This window comes from Cajanus cajan, chromosome 11 (assembly GCF_000230855.2).
Source record: "Cajanus cajan strain Asha chromosome 11, NIPB_CcT2T_4, whole genome shotgun sequence".
NCBI classification, from domain to species: Eukaryota; Viridiplantae; Streptophyta; class Magnoliopsida; order Fabales; family Fabaceae; genus Cajanus; species Cajanus cajan.
In genome coordinates this window covers 29725920-29740204 of record NC_138527.1, presented here as the reverse complement: position 1 = coordinate 29740204, position 14285 = coordinate 29725920, and the positions used below count along the sequence as shown (strand labels likewise).

The window sequence follows — 14285 nt, the reverse complement described above, 5'->3', positions numbered from 1 at the left end:
CATAACTTAAAAAGAAATTGTCATATGTCACTTGGATCATTATGACTTATTTAATAAGTTTATATAATAAGTTTGTAAAACTATATTACAAGAGTCAAAAAGGCCCACAATTAATTAAGGACTTTTGCATTGTATAAATAGTTTAATTTATTTTTAAAGTAAGTATTAAATATTTATCGTATTTATAAAATAATTAATAAATAGTTTCAATACAAAATCCTATTTTTTTATTTTTACCATGTATTTATCAACACAAAGAAGATATCTCTTTAGTTTCTTTTTTGTTTATTACCAAATAGTATTTTTCCCAGACATGAAAATAATCTTCCTTTAAAATTTGACAAACAAGAGTTAAGATTTGTAAGAGTTAAGATTTGATCTTTAATTACTTGATTAAACAACAAGAGTCCATTATCACTCGCATCAAATTCTCTTTAGTTAAATTCTCTTTCTTATTTTAGAAAAATAACAATTAATAATTTTACATAATTATTTTTAAGATATGTTTTGATCAAGAATCATAGGCTCATCTCTAGAGATAGGAAACTCATTTATGAGTTGTCTTTTTCTCAATTTTTTTTTTGTTTTAACATTGTTTAACTTTTTAGTTCATTTTATAATAATTTTACATTGTCAAAAAAATGGTAATAAAAACTAAAACATAAAAAAAATATTTAATTTTGATTTACAAAATGTATTAAATTAAAATCATGATAAAATATGCTGATTTTGAATTTATGATATATGCATTCGATGTCTGCATTGCAGTGTCGTGTGGCCTCACTTTTCCTTCTAAAGATGTTTTAAGCTTCCAAACCAGTGTAATAAAAATGGTCGCATTGATCAGTCATACAGGAAACCGGTGTCAGAATCTGAATGGCTTGCTAATCAGATTAGTTATGTAGTTAAATTGGATCTAACTGAATTAAATGAACTGGTTTTCACAAAAAAATAAAATAAAATCGGTGAACAGGTCTGGTTTTCAAAAAAAAATTCAAAAATAAAATCTAAAAAATCATTTTTTTTAAAACCTGTTTGATCTTTATAAAAGTTATATTTTGAAGTGTTGATATCTTGCATAAATTTTGATTACTATTTTGGATATTTACTACTTTATAATGAAAATGTTTTTATATTTGAAGTATGGAATTGTGTTATTATAGCTTGTGATATTAAATTTAAAGTTTAAACATGTAATATTTTTCATCTAGTATGTCAATAATTTTATTTAATTTATGAAATATCTTAAATAATATCAATTATATATATATATATATATATTATTTTATTTTTAATTTTTTAATATGTACCAATTTAACTATTTTAATAAGTGATGATCCGGTTTTATGATTAGACCGGGTAGATGACTCGGTCGGTTTTTATAACATTGTTTCAAACTGAACTAATGAAGAACGCTAACATGCATCAGTTCCATGGCATCATAATTGTGAATTTGTGATCTCCTTGCCCTTTACTTTCTATGATTCTGTTTTTATTGCAATAATAGAAATGACAATTCAAACTTTTCACAAAGCCACACAATTTCACAAGCTTTCAACTTTCATAGTTTCACTCATTCCCCATTCTCTGTTTCCCATGTTTATAAAAATGTTCATGTGATTGGAGCAACAAGAAGAAAGCTTTTCCACTTTTTTTTTTTCTCTACCCATTGCGCAAGTTTCGTATTTCTCTTCACAAAGCGGAACACCAATGAAGAGGGGTAGTAAACTAGACCCGTTTGTGAAACCCAACAGGCTCACACTTTTTCACATTTTCATGGTGGTGTTGCTCGTTTACTTGCTCTTCATGAGCTTTGAAATCGTTGTCGTGTTCATAGCTGGGCTTGGATTAAAAAATAGCACCGTTTTCCTCACTGACGCAGTGTCGATGCCTGTGTCGCTGTCCCTTGAAGAATTGCACAAGGGACTCAAAATTCGAGGACCCAGAGGGCTAAAGTTGGAGAAAGTCTCCACTTTGAGGTTCAACAAGAGCTTCACCGAGGGTTTGAAACTGCACAAGGTGGCGCGACATGCATGGGTGGCAGGGGAGAAGCTTTGGAGGGAAATGGAGAATGAGAAAACAGAGAACTTGAGGAACATGTTTAAGGTTATCGGAAATGGGTCGGACTCATGCCCAGAATCGATTTCCATTTCAGGGGTGGAGTTCCAAGAGAGGTTTAAGGGGGTGATGGTGTTGCCGTGCGGGCTAAAACTTTGGTCGCACGTGACTGTGGTGGGTACACCGCGATGGGCACGTGCTGAAAGGGACCCTAAGATAGCGATTGTGAGGGATGGGGATGAGGCATTGATGGTGTCTCAGTTCATGATAGATTTGCAAGGGTTGAAGGTCGATGAGAAAGAGGAGCCTCCAAGGATTTTGCATTTCAATCCAAGGTTGAGAGGGGATTGGAGTGGGGAGCCTGTGATTGAGCAGAACACTTGTTATAAGATGCAATGGGGTTCTGCTCTCAGGTGTGAGGGGTGGAAGTCTCACACGGATGAGGAAACTGGTGAGTGGTTGTTTAAGATGTATCATTATCATCATGTGTTTCTTAGTTGAATTCAGGATAGGAGAAAAGTTAGGTGTGGTGTTTCACTATGGTCATGCATGATGATGACATTCAATGTCAGATCTTTCGGTGCAAAGGGTTTGCCTAGTTTGGGGTTGCAAGTGAAGTGGATTTTGGAGTTTTCATTGTGAATGACAATGGGGGCACTCTTTATCTCGTTGGAGTTGGTTTGAGAGTGGGATTGTCTATGTGTGTGTTGGAAAAAAAGAAAAAGGATTTAATTTTGATCCTATTTTAATACATTATAGGACTGTTGAATTTTGTCAAATTATTAAAGTTTGACTATCATAACTTAGTCTATAACTGAACTAAATGTTGTGTGACCTATTTAACTAGCCTCACCTTGTGGGGTAAGATTTCTGTTGTCGCTGACTATTGTTAGTACTATATGGAAAGCCTGACTTGAGGATAGTGTAACTTTACCTTGAATAGGGATCAAATTTAAGTTCAAAGGAGAAAAGAGAGAAGATTTTAGATGTTGTTTTCATTATCTTTTGTGAATGTGGACATTTTGGATGCTTGCTTTTTTTCACTTATGCATTTCTTGTTTCAAGGCATGTGCTAAATTCGTTATTTTTGTGAAGTTGATGGGCATGTGAAATGTGAAAAGTGGATTCGTGATAACAAGCAGCATTTTGAAGAGTGGAAGGAAACATGGTGGCAAAACAGATTGATAGGAAGAAAAAATGAGGCGACTGTAGATTGGCCATATCCTTTTGCAGAGGGCAAGTTATTTGTTCTGACAATAAGTGTTGGCATAGAAGGTTACCATGTTAGTGTGGACGGGAGACATGTGACATCTTTTCCCTATCGCGTGGTGGGTACACTAATCAATAATCATATCTCCTTATGCATTCTGTATTTGTTGCTTCCTTACCTACAACACATCCTAGTTATGCTCCACAGATGCATCTTGAATTGTTTCCTAAGTGGAAAGCTTCTCCTCTTCACAATGTGAATGTGGAGCTTTTCATTGGTATTCTTTCTGCTGGAAACCATTTTGCTGATCGGATGGCAGTAAGGAAGTCCTGGATGCAACATAAACTAATCAAATCTTCTCATGTCGTGGCTCGATTTTTTGTGGCCTTGGTGAAATGTCATTGCATCTTCTAATCCCAAATAATGCTAAAAAAGAATTCACAATTACATAGTATTTTTTCTGACTTTTCTTTTATTTTTATTATTTTTTATATGATAGCATGCAAAGAAGGATATAAATGTGGACATAAAGAAAGAAGCAGAGTATTTTGGTGATATTGTTATAGTCCCATACATGGATCATTATGACCTTGTTGTGTTGAAAACCATAGCTATATGTGAATATGGGGTGAGTATGGTAGGAGTTATATGTTGCTTATTTAGGTACACACTTGTTTTTTGTTTTTTGTTTTTTTAATATTTTACCCTTTCTTTTATCTTGCATTTTCATTGATTATTATTGAATATGCATCTTGCAGATTCATACTGTGGTTGCCAAGTATATCATGAAATGCGATGATGACACATTTGTGAGAGTGGATTCTATCTTAAACGAAGCAAGACAAGTTCAAAGGAGAAGTCTCTACATGGGAAATATGAATTACCACCATAGGCCTCTTCGCTATGGGAAATGGGCTGTAACTTATGAGGTACAATTACCATCATTTTTTACTTTTAAAATTTTAATTTTTATAATTCTTGAATTTTTTAATTCCATTTATTATGTGTAAATTAAGTATTACTGAAAAATTAAGTTTATTTATTTAATTTTGAATAAATATTATATATAAACTTTATAATTATTAAATAGAGTGGGTTGAATTTTTGAACTCACTTAAATAAATGGGATAGAACGAGACACGAGACATTTTGTCACTCTAATTTCCAATATTATAAATATTTCTCAGCAATTTATATGGTTTTTTTAGGTTGGATAATTTGAAAATTCTTATATGTTAAAGTAATCTTTTTAAAATTTTCATTTTTACAATGCCTGAATTTTTGTATTCCATTTATTATGTCTAAATTAATTATTACTAAAAAAACTTAAGTTTATTTATTTAATTTTCAATAATTATTATATATACACTACAAAAATATAACATTTAATGACATACAAAATTTATCATTATAAATATAATATAATATATATATATATATATATATATATATTTGACATTTAGCTATACATAATTTAAGTGTTTATTTTAAATGTAATTTAATAACATATTTTGTGTATTATTATAATCTATATCAATACCTTTTAACAATATAGCAAGATATATTGTATTTAGTTTATGGATAAAAGTACTTTTTAGTGATATATATTATGTCATTATATGACAATTTTCTTATAATTATATTTATAATTTTTAAATAAAGCGAGTTAGATTTCTGAACTCACTAAGCTAAGTAGGATAGGATCAAACGAGGTAAGACATGAGATATTTTGTAATTTCGACTTCCAATATCACAAGTATTTCTCAAGAAAAATTATTTCTCTTTTAAGTTGGATAATTTAAAAATTCTTATTTGCTCAAGTAATGATTTTAAAACTTTGATTTTTATAATTCTTGAATTTTTGTATTTCATTTATTGTGTCTAAATTAATTATTACTGAAAAATTAAGTTTATTATTTTTTAGTAAATATTATATATATAATAATAATAATTATTAAACAGAGTGGGTTAGATTTTTAAACTCACTTAGCAAAACGAGACGGGATAGGGCATGACACATTTTGTTATCCGATTTTCAATACCATTAATGTTAATCTATTATATAAATTTAAACAAATTAAAAATAAATAAAATATCATTACTACACAACTAATATAATAATATTATAAATTCTAATAAAATAATTTAAGATAAAATAGTTTAAAAGATTTAGAAGAGAAAGATATATTTATACTCATATATATAATTAACTTATTTATCATTATTCTAATGTTAATTTTGATATTTAGCATCTTACTATTTTTTATTATTGTAATAATAACTTTTATTATATAAAATTATTAGAATATTATTTTATATAGTCTTATCACTATACAATGATTTTAATCACATTTATTGTAATAGCTAAATGAGTTTTATATACTATAGATAAAAATAATGGTGATAAATTTTACATGGTCTAAATTTTTCATGTTATTAAAGCATATTAAAGCTTTATCGTGATTGAAAAATATTGAATTTGTAAAAAAGAAAATATTCTTCTGAAAAATGAGTTGTTTTTTAAGCTAAAAATTTAAATTTATAATTATTTTTCAACGTTTTTTTTCTTCTTTTAAGCTGGATAATTTAAAAAATCTTATTTGTTCAAGTATTAATTTTAAAATTTTCATTTTTGTAATTATTGAATTTCTTATTTCATTTATTGTGTCTAAATTAATTATTATTAAAAAATAAGTTTATTTATTTAACTTTCAATAAATATCATACATATATATATATATATATATATATATATATATATATATATATAATTTTTTAATTATTAAATAGAGTGAATTGAATTTTTGAATTCACTTAACTAGGTAGGACAGGACCTAGGGTATTTTGTCACTTCGACTTTCAATATCATAAATATTAAACATTTATATGTATTTAAATAAATATAAAATAAATAAAAATAGAATTACTACAAAACTAATATATTAATATACTAAACTCTAATAAAATTTTATAAGATTAAAAGGTTTGAAAGACTTAGAAGAAAAAGATATATTGAAACCCATGTATTCTAATGTTACAATGATTATTTTTCTATTCAGAAGAATTTGATATTTATCATTATTCTAATGGTAATTAATTTATTATCATATATTATTATGTTTAGGATCTTACTAACTTTTATTATTATGTTATTATTTTAAAATAGTATTATTATTATTATATAATGATTTCAATTACCGTTATTGTAAATGTCAAATGGGTTTTATATACTATAAATAAAAATAATGGTGATAAATTTTATGTGATCCAAAACTTTTATATGTTGTTACAAAATTTAAATGTTTGACATATATTAAATTCATAAAAAAATATTAAATTTTTAATTATTAATCTGAGTGGATTACTATACCCAAAAAAAAATGGAGTGGGTTAAATTTTTAAACTCACTTTGTTACGTGGGATTGGATATAGTTGTAATAAATTTTTATTTATAATATAGTTGTTAAATAATCAAATATATTTAATATTTCACATTATAAAATTAAAAATATTAATTATTCAGGTGAAAAATGATTAACTGAAAAGAGATAAGATTAATTTTGAAAAAATAATTTAAATTATTGAAAAATTTAATGCTTTTAACTATGTTATCTTTTTATATTTTTGAAAAAAAAAACTCAAACAATTAATGATTTATCTTAATATAAAAATAATAATTTTATGAACAAATATATTTTTAACATACGTAAAAGTGAGAGTAACCCATCTAAATGCACGGATATCATTCTGGTTGTTCACATAAACATGTCATGAATTTTGAGTATTTGTTTTAATTCCTAACCATTTATATATACAATATACATTGTTTAATTTGTATATGGAAATTCAAAATAGCGACCATCCCCACTATGTGCTATACATATATGTGGGGTTGATTGCTCTATATTGTTATTTGATACTAATAACTGATTACTGACCAACTTTAATTAATAGTTTAAGTCATTTGATATTTGTTGTCAAATGAGTTTATGATAGTTTACGAGTTCAATTGATTGACTTCAATTTTCGCTCATTGATCTTTATGAATTTATGACATTCACTGTTGGGGTCTTTTGGTATCTTTTGTGACGACTTTGAATTCATGTTGGTTGTGCGGAGACATTGATCTTTGCTGACATTTTTCTTTTTGTCCTAACTTTCAGGAATGGGTAGGCAAAGAATATCCTATCTATGCTAATGGTCCAGGCTACTTAATCTCAGCTGACATTGCTCAATTCGTTGTATATGAATTTGAGAAGCGTAGATTAAAGGTATGCATGTTTGTAAACCATCCTTATTGTCCATCTGTTCTTGATTCTATCTACCAATCTCTATCTCTCTTCTTTGGTTTTGTGCACCACACATGCATGCATGCATGCATAAGAATGTGTTAATATCTCTTAGTTTGTGCACATATATTTTTTGACATAATTAACCAATTTCAACAAGGTGCAGTTATTTAAAATGGAGGATGTGAGCATGGGAATGTGGGTGGAGCAGTTCAACAACTCAGGACCAGTAGAGTATGTGCACAACTTGAAGTTCTGCCAATTTGGGTGCTATTATGATTACTACACTGCACATTATCAATCACCACGACAAATGATATGCATGTGGGAAAAATTGCGACATCAAGGAAAACCACTTTGTTGCAACATGAGATGACACATGAAGTAGGTATAAGTGATGTATACAATAAGGAAAAAAGAATTATGCACAACTAGTTAGGAGTATATGATTATAATATATCTCTGTAGTTACGTAAATTTTTTTTAGGATAAAACTTATATTTAGTTCATATATAGGTGTTGTTTGTGTTATTTTCGCATCAAAATTAGATTTTTACCTTGTTAATCTATACAATGAAAGTTTTTTTTTAAATAATTATCCAAAGTACTAAGACAATCCCAACTATATGATTAGAGAGTCATACAAAGAATTAATTGTATATAAATTTTGTTCTTCTTTTTAAGAGAGTTCGGGGTTTCTTACTTTGAAATGACGGAAGATGTAACGCCTAATTCTAATACCCAAATTATACAATATAAAATTATAAAATTTTATAATATTTTATAATTATATCATTAACAATATCTATATATTTATTTAATAAAAATAAAAGTAAAGAAAAGAATATCTTGTGAATTTAATACATAACATATCGTTCTAAAATATTTAGAATAACGTATTATTTTACACATTATTCATTTTCCTTACTCTATTAATACAATATATATATTCATAACGGAAAGAAAATTACAATTAAAATAATATGATTGACAAGTAAAGTTATAACAGATCCATCAAATAGCCTCCGTATTCCAATTTCCTTCCATGTAGGACAGCAGTAACAATAACAGCAAAATGATCTGGAATCTCAAGTTGATCCATCTATTTATAATATATTTAATTAAAAAAAAACAAAGAAAAGAAAGGAGTAAGAACAATATCCAATAAATACAATAATTCGAACGAATAAACATAATTATTTATGTATAAAATTTTAACATATATATATATATAAATATATATTTATACAGATTAAATATTAGATTTTCTTGATACAATAAAATTTGAATTATACTTGTAGTGACTAGTCAGGATAAATGAGCATCATTATAACACCAACCAAAAATTATTCCACCTCCATTTCTTACTCATTTAAATCCCCAAGGTTAAACCTCCAGCTACAAATAATTCAAACTTTATCGTCTATGGCCATAGAGTATTAATTATCTTTAAAATGAGTAAAAGACATTTTAACAAATTATATTAATCATAAAAAAAATTACTCAAAATAGATTTAAGAATAATCATAGAATAAGTAATAGTAATTAAAGGTTAAACAAATATATGAGGTTAGAAACACCCCACTAAATAATAACGTAAATAAATAAACATAATAATTAAAAGTTAAATAGTTAGATGAGGTTAGGAACACCTCACTGAATAAATATAACAATAACATAGTAATTAAAAGTTAAGTAGTTAGATGAGGTTAGGAACACCTCACTGAATAAATATAATAATAACATAAATAAACATTGTAATTAAAAGTTAAGTAGTTAAATGAGGTTAAGAACACCTCACTGAATAATTATAACAATAACATAGTAATTAAAAGTTAAGTAGTTAGATGAGGTTAGGAACACCTCACTGAATAAATATAATAATAACATAAATAAACATTGTAATTAAAAGTTAAGTAGTTAAATGAGGTTAAGAACACCTCACTGAATAAATATAACAATAACATAGTAATTAAAAGTTAAGTAGTTAGATGAGGTTAGGAACACCTCACTGAATAAATATAATAATAACATAAATAAACATTGTAATTAAAAGTTAAGTAGTTAAATGAGGTTAAGAACACCTCACTGAATAAATATAACAATAACATAGTAATTAAAAGTTAAGTAGTTAAATGAGGTTAAGAACACCTCACTGAATAAATATATAAATATAGTGCAGTTAGAAACACCTTACTGAATAAATATATAAATATAGTGAGGTTAGGGGCACCCCACTAAATAAATATAATCAAATAAATGCATAAATAATTATACATAATAGTATATAAAATTTTAAAAAGATAAGGTTCTCCTCCCCCTTACCTAGATAAGTAGGAGTTGAAACTAGTGCAATATCTCTCTAAAAACTTGGGCAGAATCTCTTCCTCTTTCTCCTTAAACAAGGCACTAGAGCAGAACCTCCTTTTCTTTCTCCTTCTCTCTCTCTTACTTTCTCTCTCTATTTCTCCAGAATTTCCTTCTCTCTAGAATTCTGAATTTTCAAAACCTTAGGCCCCTATTTATAGAAATTTTGAAGTTACTATGCACTATGCACTATTCATTAAAATAATATTATAAGTTACTATGCACTATTCATTAAAATATTCAAATTAATTATAAAATTGAACCTTGCTTCCCTCGTGCCACCCTTAGCAGCCATTTACTATTCACGTATACGTATACGTGAATAGTAAAATACGTATATGTGAATAGTAAAAATACGTATACATGAATAGTAAAAATACGTATAAAAATATGATAAACTTTCTAATAATCTCAATAAATATTTAAAATCAAAATAACCTGTTTTATTTAATAAAATTTTGAATATTACAATTCTCCCCTACTTACAGAAATTTCGTCCTCGAAATTTTTATTGCTTAAAATAAGTAAGGATAATTTTTCTTAACTTCTTCTTCGAGTTCCCAAGTAGCATCTCCAGTAACATCATTCCAGATTACCTTTACCAGTGTAATCAGTTTGCCTCTCAACTGCTTGATCCTCCTGTCTGCGATCTGTACAGGCATTGTTTCAAATGTAAGGTTATCCTTTAATTGTACTGTATCAGGCATTATTATATGAGAAGGGTCAGAAATATATTTTCTTAACTGAGACACATGGAAGACATTATGGAGATTAGAAAGAAAAGGTGGTAGAGAAATTTGGTAAGCAACAGGACCTATTTTTCTAAGGATTTGATAAGGACCAATAAATCGAGGAGTGAGTTTCTTTGATTTCATTACCCTACCAATACCAGCTGTTGGTGTAACTTTCAAAAATACATGATCACCTTCCTGGAATTCAAGAGGTCGTCTTCTTTTATCAGCATAACTTTTTTGTCTGCTTTGAGTCATTCTCAATTTTTCTTGAATCATTTTGATCTTTTCCGTGGTTTGTTGCACCAATTCAGGACCCAAGATTAAATTCTCTCCTGTCTCAAACCAGCACAAAGGAGTTCTACACCTTCTTCCATATAAAGCTTCATAGGGTGCCATACCTATGCTAGAATGGAAACTGTTGTTATAAGTGAATTCAATCAGAGGCAAGTATTTGTCCCAACTACCAGAATTCTCTAGCACACAAGCTCTAATAAATCTTCTAGGGATTGTATGGTTCTTTCTGATTGTCCATCTGCTTGAGGATGATATGCAGAGCTAAGACGAAGCTTAGTTCCTAATGCTTGATGTAAACTTCCCCAAAATCTAGAAGTGAATCTAGGATCCCTATCAGATATTATGCTAGATGGTACCCCATGCAACCTTACAATCTCTCTTATATACAGTTCAGTCAATTTTTCTAGAGAATACCTAATGTTGATGGGTAAGAAATGAGCAGATTTTGTTAGTCTATCCACAATAACCCATATGGAATCAAACTTATGAATTGTTCGTGGTAAACCAACTACAAAATCCATTGCTATACTGTCCCATTTCCATTCAGGTATATCTAAGGGTTGTAACATTCCTGCTGGCTTTTGGTGTTCTATCTTAGCTTTTTGACAAATCAAACATGTAGCCACATATTGTGCTATTTCCTTTTTCATTTTGGGCCACCAAAACATTCTTTTGAGATCTTGATACATCTTTGTTGCCCCAGGGTGTATGCTCAACTTGCTCTTATGTGCCTCACCTAAAATTATTTTCTTAATTTCTGAATCATTTGGTACACATATCCTATTATTAAATCTCAAAACTCCTCTTTGATCTAAATCGAACTTTTCACCATCCTTTTGACCTATCAACCTCTTTTTCTTCTGAATGAATTTATCAACTACCTGAGCCTCACCAATTTGTTCATGTAAGTCACTAGTAATTTGAACCGCATGCAATTGTATTTTATCTTGACTTACCGTAGTTGATAAACTCATGTCTCTAAATTTTTCTATCAAATTCATCTCTTGAATCATTAATGAGGAGACATGTAAGGATTTTCTACTCAGTGCATCAGCCACAACATTGGCTTTCCCTGGATGGTAATGTAATTCAAAATCATAATCTTTCAAAAATTCCATCCACCTTCTTTGTCTCATATTCAGTTCCTTTTGATCAAATAAATATTTCAAACTCTTATGATCACTAAAAACATCAAACTTACCACCATACACATAATGTCTCCATATTTTGAGTGCAAAAACAATGGCAGCTAGTTCTAGATCATGGGTTGGGTAATTCCTTTCATGAGCTCTTAACTGTCTAGAAGCATATGCTACTACCCTTCTATCTTGCATAAGAACACACCCTAATCCCATTTTTGAGGCATCACAAAATATGACAAATTGTCCATTAGGATTGGGTAAGGCTAAGACTGGTGTAGTAGTTAATCTTTTCTTAAGCTCCTGAAAACTATTCTCACATTTTTCGGTCCACTCAAAGGGTTGTCCTTTCTTGGTGAGTTGAGTTAAAGGCATAGCTATTTTAGAAAATCCCTCAATGAATCTCCTGTAATATCCTGCCAAACCCAAAAAACTACGGATTTCTGTTACCGTCTTTGGAGGTTCCCATAGTAGAACTGCTTCTACCTTAGATGGATCCACAGACACTCCATCTTTGGAAATCACATGTCCTAAAAACTTAACCTCCTCTAACCAAAATTCACACTTAGAAAGTTTGGCATACAGTTGTTTGTCTTTCAGGATTTGGAGAACAGTTTGAAGGTGTTCTTCATGCTCTTCATGAGTTCGAGAATATATGAGGATATCATCTATAAAGACCACCACAAAATGGTCTAAATACGGACGAAAAATCCTATTCATATAATCCATGAACACTGCAGGTGCATTGGTTACTCCAAAAGGCATTACTTGATATTCATAATGACCATACCTTGTTCTAAATGCAGTTTTCTGTATGTCTTCAGCTTTCACTTTGATTTGATGGTATCCTGATCTTAGATCTATCTTAGAAAATACAGTGGCTCCTTTTAATTGATCCATCAAATCATCTATCCTAGGAAGAGGGTATTTATTCTTTATGGTAAACTTATTTAATTGCCGATAGTCCACACACAGTCTAAAGCTTCCATCTTTCTTTTTGACTAACAAAACAGGAGCCCCCCAAGGTGATACACTAGGGCGTATGAATTGTTTTTCAAGTAACTCCTCTAATTGTTTCTTCAACTCAGCTAATTCAGAAGGTGACATCCTATAGGGTGCCATTGAAATTGGTCCAGTTCCAGGTATTAAATCAATCGAAAATTCAATCTCTCTGTCAGGTGGCAAACCAGGAATATCATTAGGAAAGACTTCAGGAAAATTTTGAACGACAGCTATATCTTTCAAGTTGACTTCCTCTTTAGCTTCCATAGAGGATAAGATTAAATATCCTTGAACTTTACCCCAAGGAAACTTGTTTATTGGTTTAGATAATGAAATTGATAGGTCCTTAGGATCAGAAAATATTATAGACTTTTCTGCACAATTAAGAAGAACGTGGTTGGAAGATAACCAGTTCATACCTAAAATCACATCTAATTGTGATAAAGGTAAGCAGATCAAATTTACAAGAAATTTTTTATCGCCAATAAAAATAGGACAGTCTGAACAAACCTTATTGGCAATTACAGATTTGTTTGTAGGGGTTGAAACAATCAAATTATTCTCTAAAGAAGAAATTGGTAATTGGAGGTATTGAACACAATTATTGGAGATAAAAGAATGAGTTGCGCCTGAATCATACAGTACATTTAAAGTTTTGCCTTTAATGAAACATTTACCTTGTATTAGATCGTTGTTTTGAGCAGCTTCAGTTCCGGTCATGGTGTAAACTCTTCCAGTTGTAGAAGGTCTTGGTTTGGATCCGGAAATATTCACGTGCGTCTTTGGTTGTCCACACTCAGAAAATACATGACCAGGCTTTCCACACTTGAAACAAACAGGTCCTTTGAGATGACAATCTTTAGTATAATGACCCTGTCCACACTTAAAACACTTGGCTTGATTATTAATGGACCTACTGGAATTTCCTGCAAATTGAGAAGATTGGGGTTTCCATTGTGGTCGAACATAAGGTTTTCTTTCATTATCCCTTTTCTTACTAAATTGAGGGCCAAAAGATTTTGGTCTATTATCCTTATTATGATCAAAACCTTCCAAAAATCGACACTTGTGTATTAATGTGGGAAAATCAGAGATTTCCAATATCCCTACTGCCTTTCTTAATTCTGATCTAAGTCCATCCTCGAATTTAATACACTTCATCCTCTCATCAGGGTGATAAAAGAAAGTAGAG

General features: G+C 29.5%; 1 protein-coding gene and 1 pseudogene across 1 annotated transcript; both read left to right on the top strand.

The window, feature by feature from the left end:
- Positions 1 to 1776: 1776 nt before the first annotated feature.
- LOC145953498 (hydroxyproline O-galactosyltransferase GALT6 pseudogene) lies at positions 1777 to 4128 on the top strand (annotated as a pseudogene).
- LOC109801561 (hydroxyproline O-galactosyltransferase GALT4-like) lies at positions 3843 to 7933 on the top strand. The gene is made up of 4 exons (XM_020362662.3): positions 3843 to 3896; positions 4027 to 4197; positions 7432 to 7539; positions 7724 to 7933. The coding sequence occupies exons 1-4, from the start codon at positions 3843 to 3845 to the stop codon at positions 7931 to 7933; spliced, it is 543 nt and encodes a 180-aa protein (XP_020218251.2).
- Positions 7934 to 14285: the final 6352 nt, after the last annotated feature.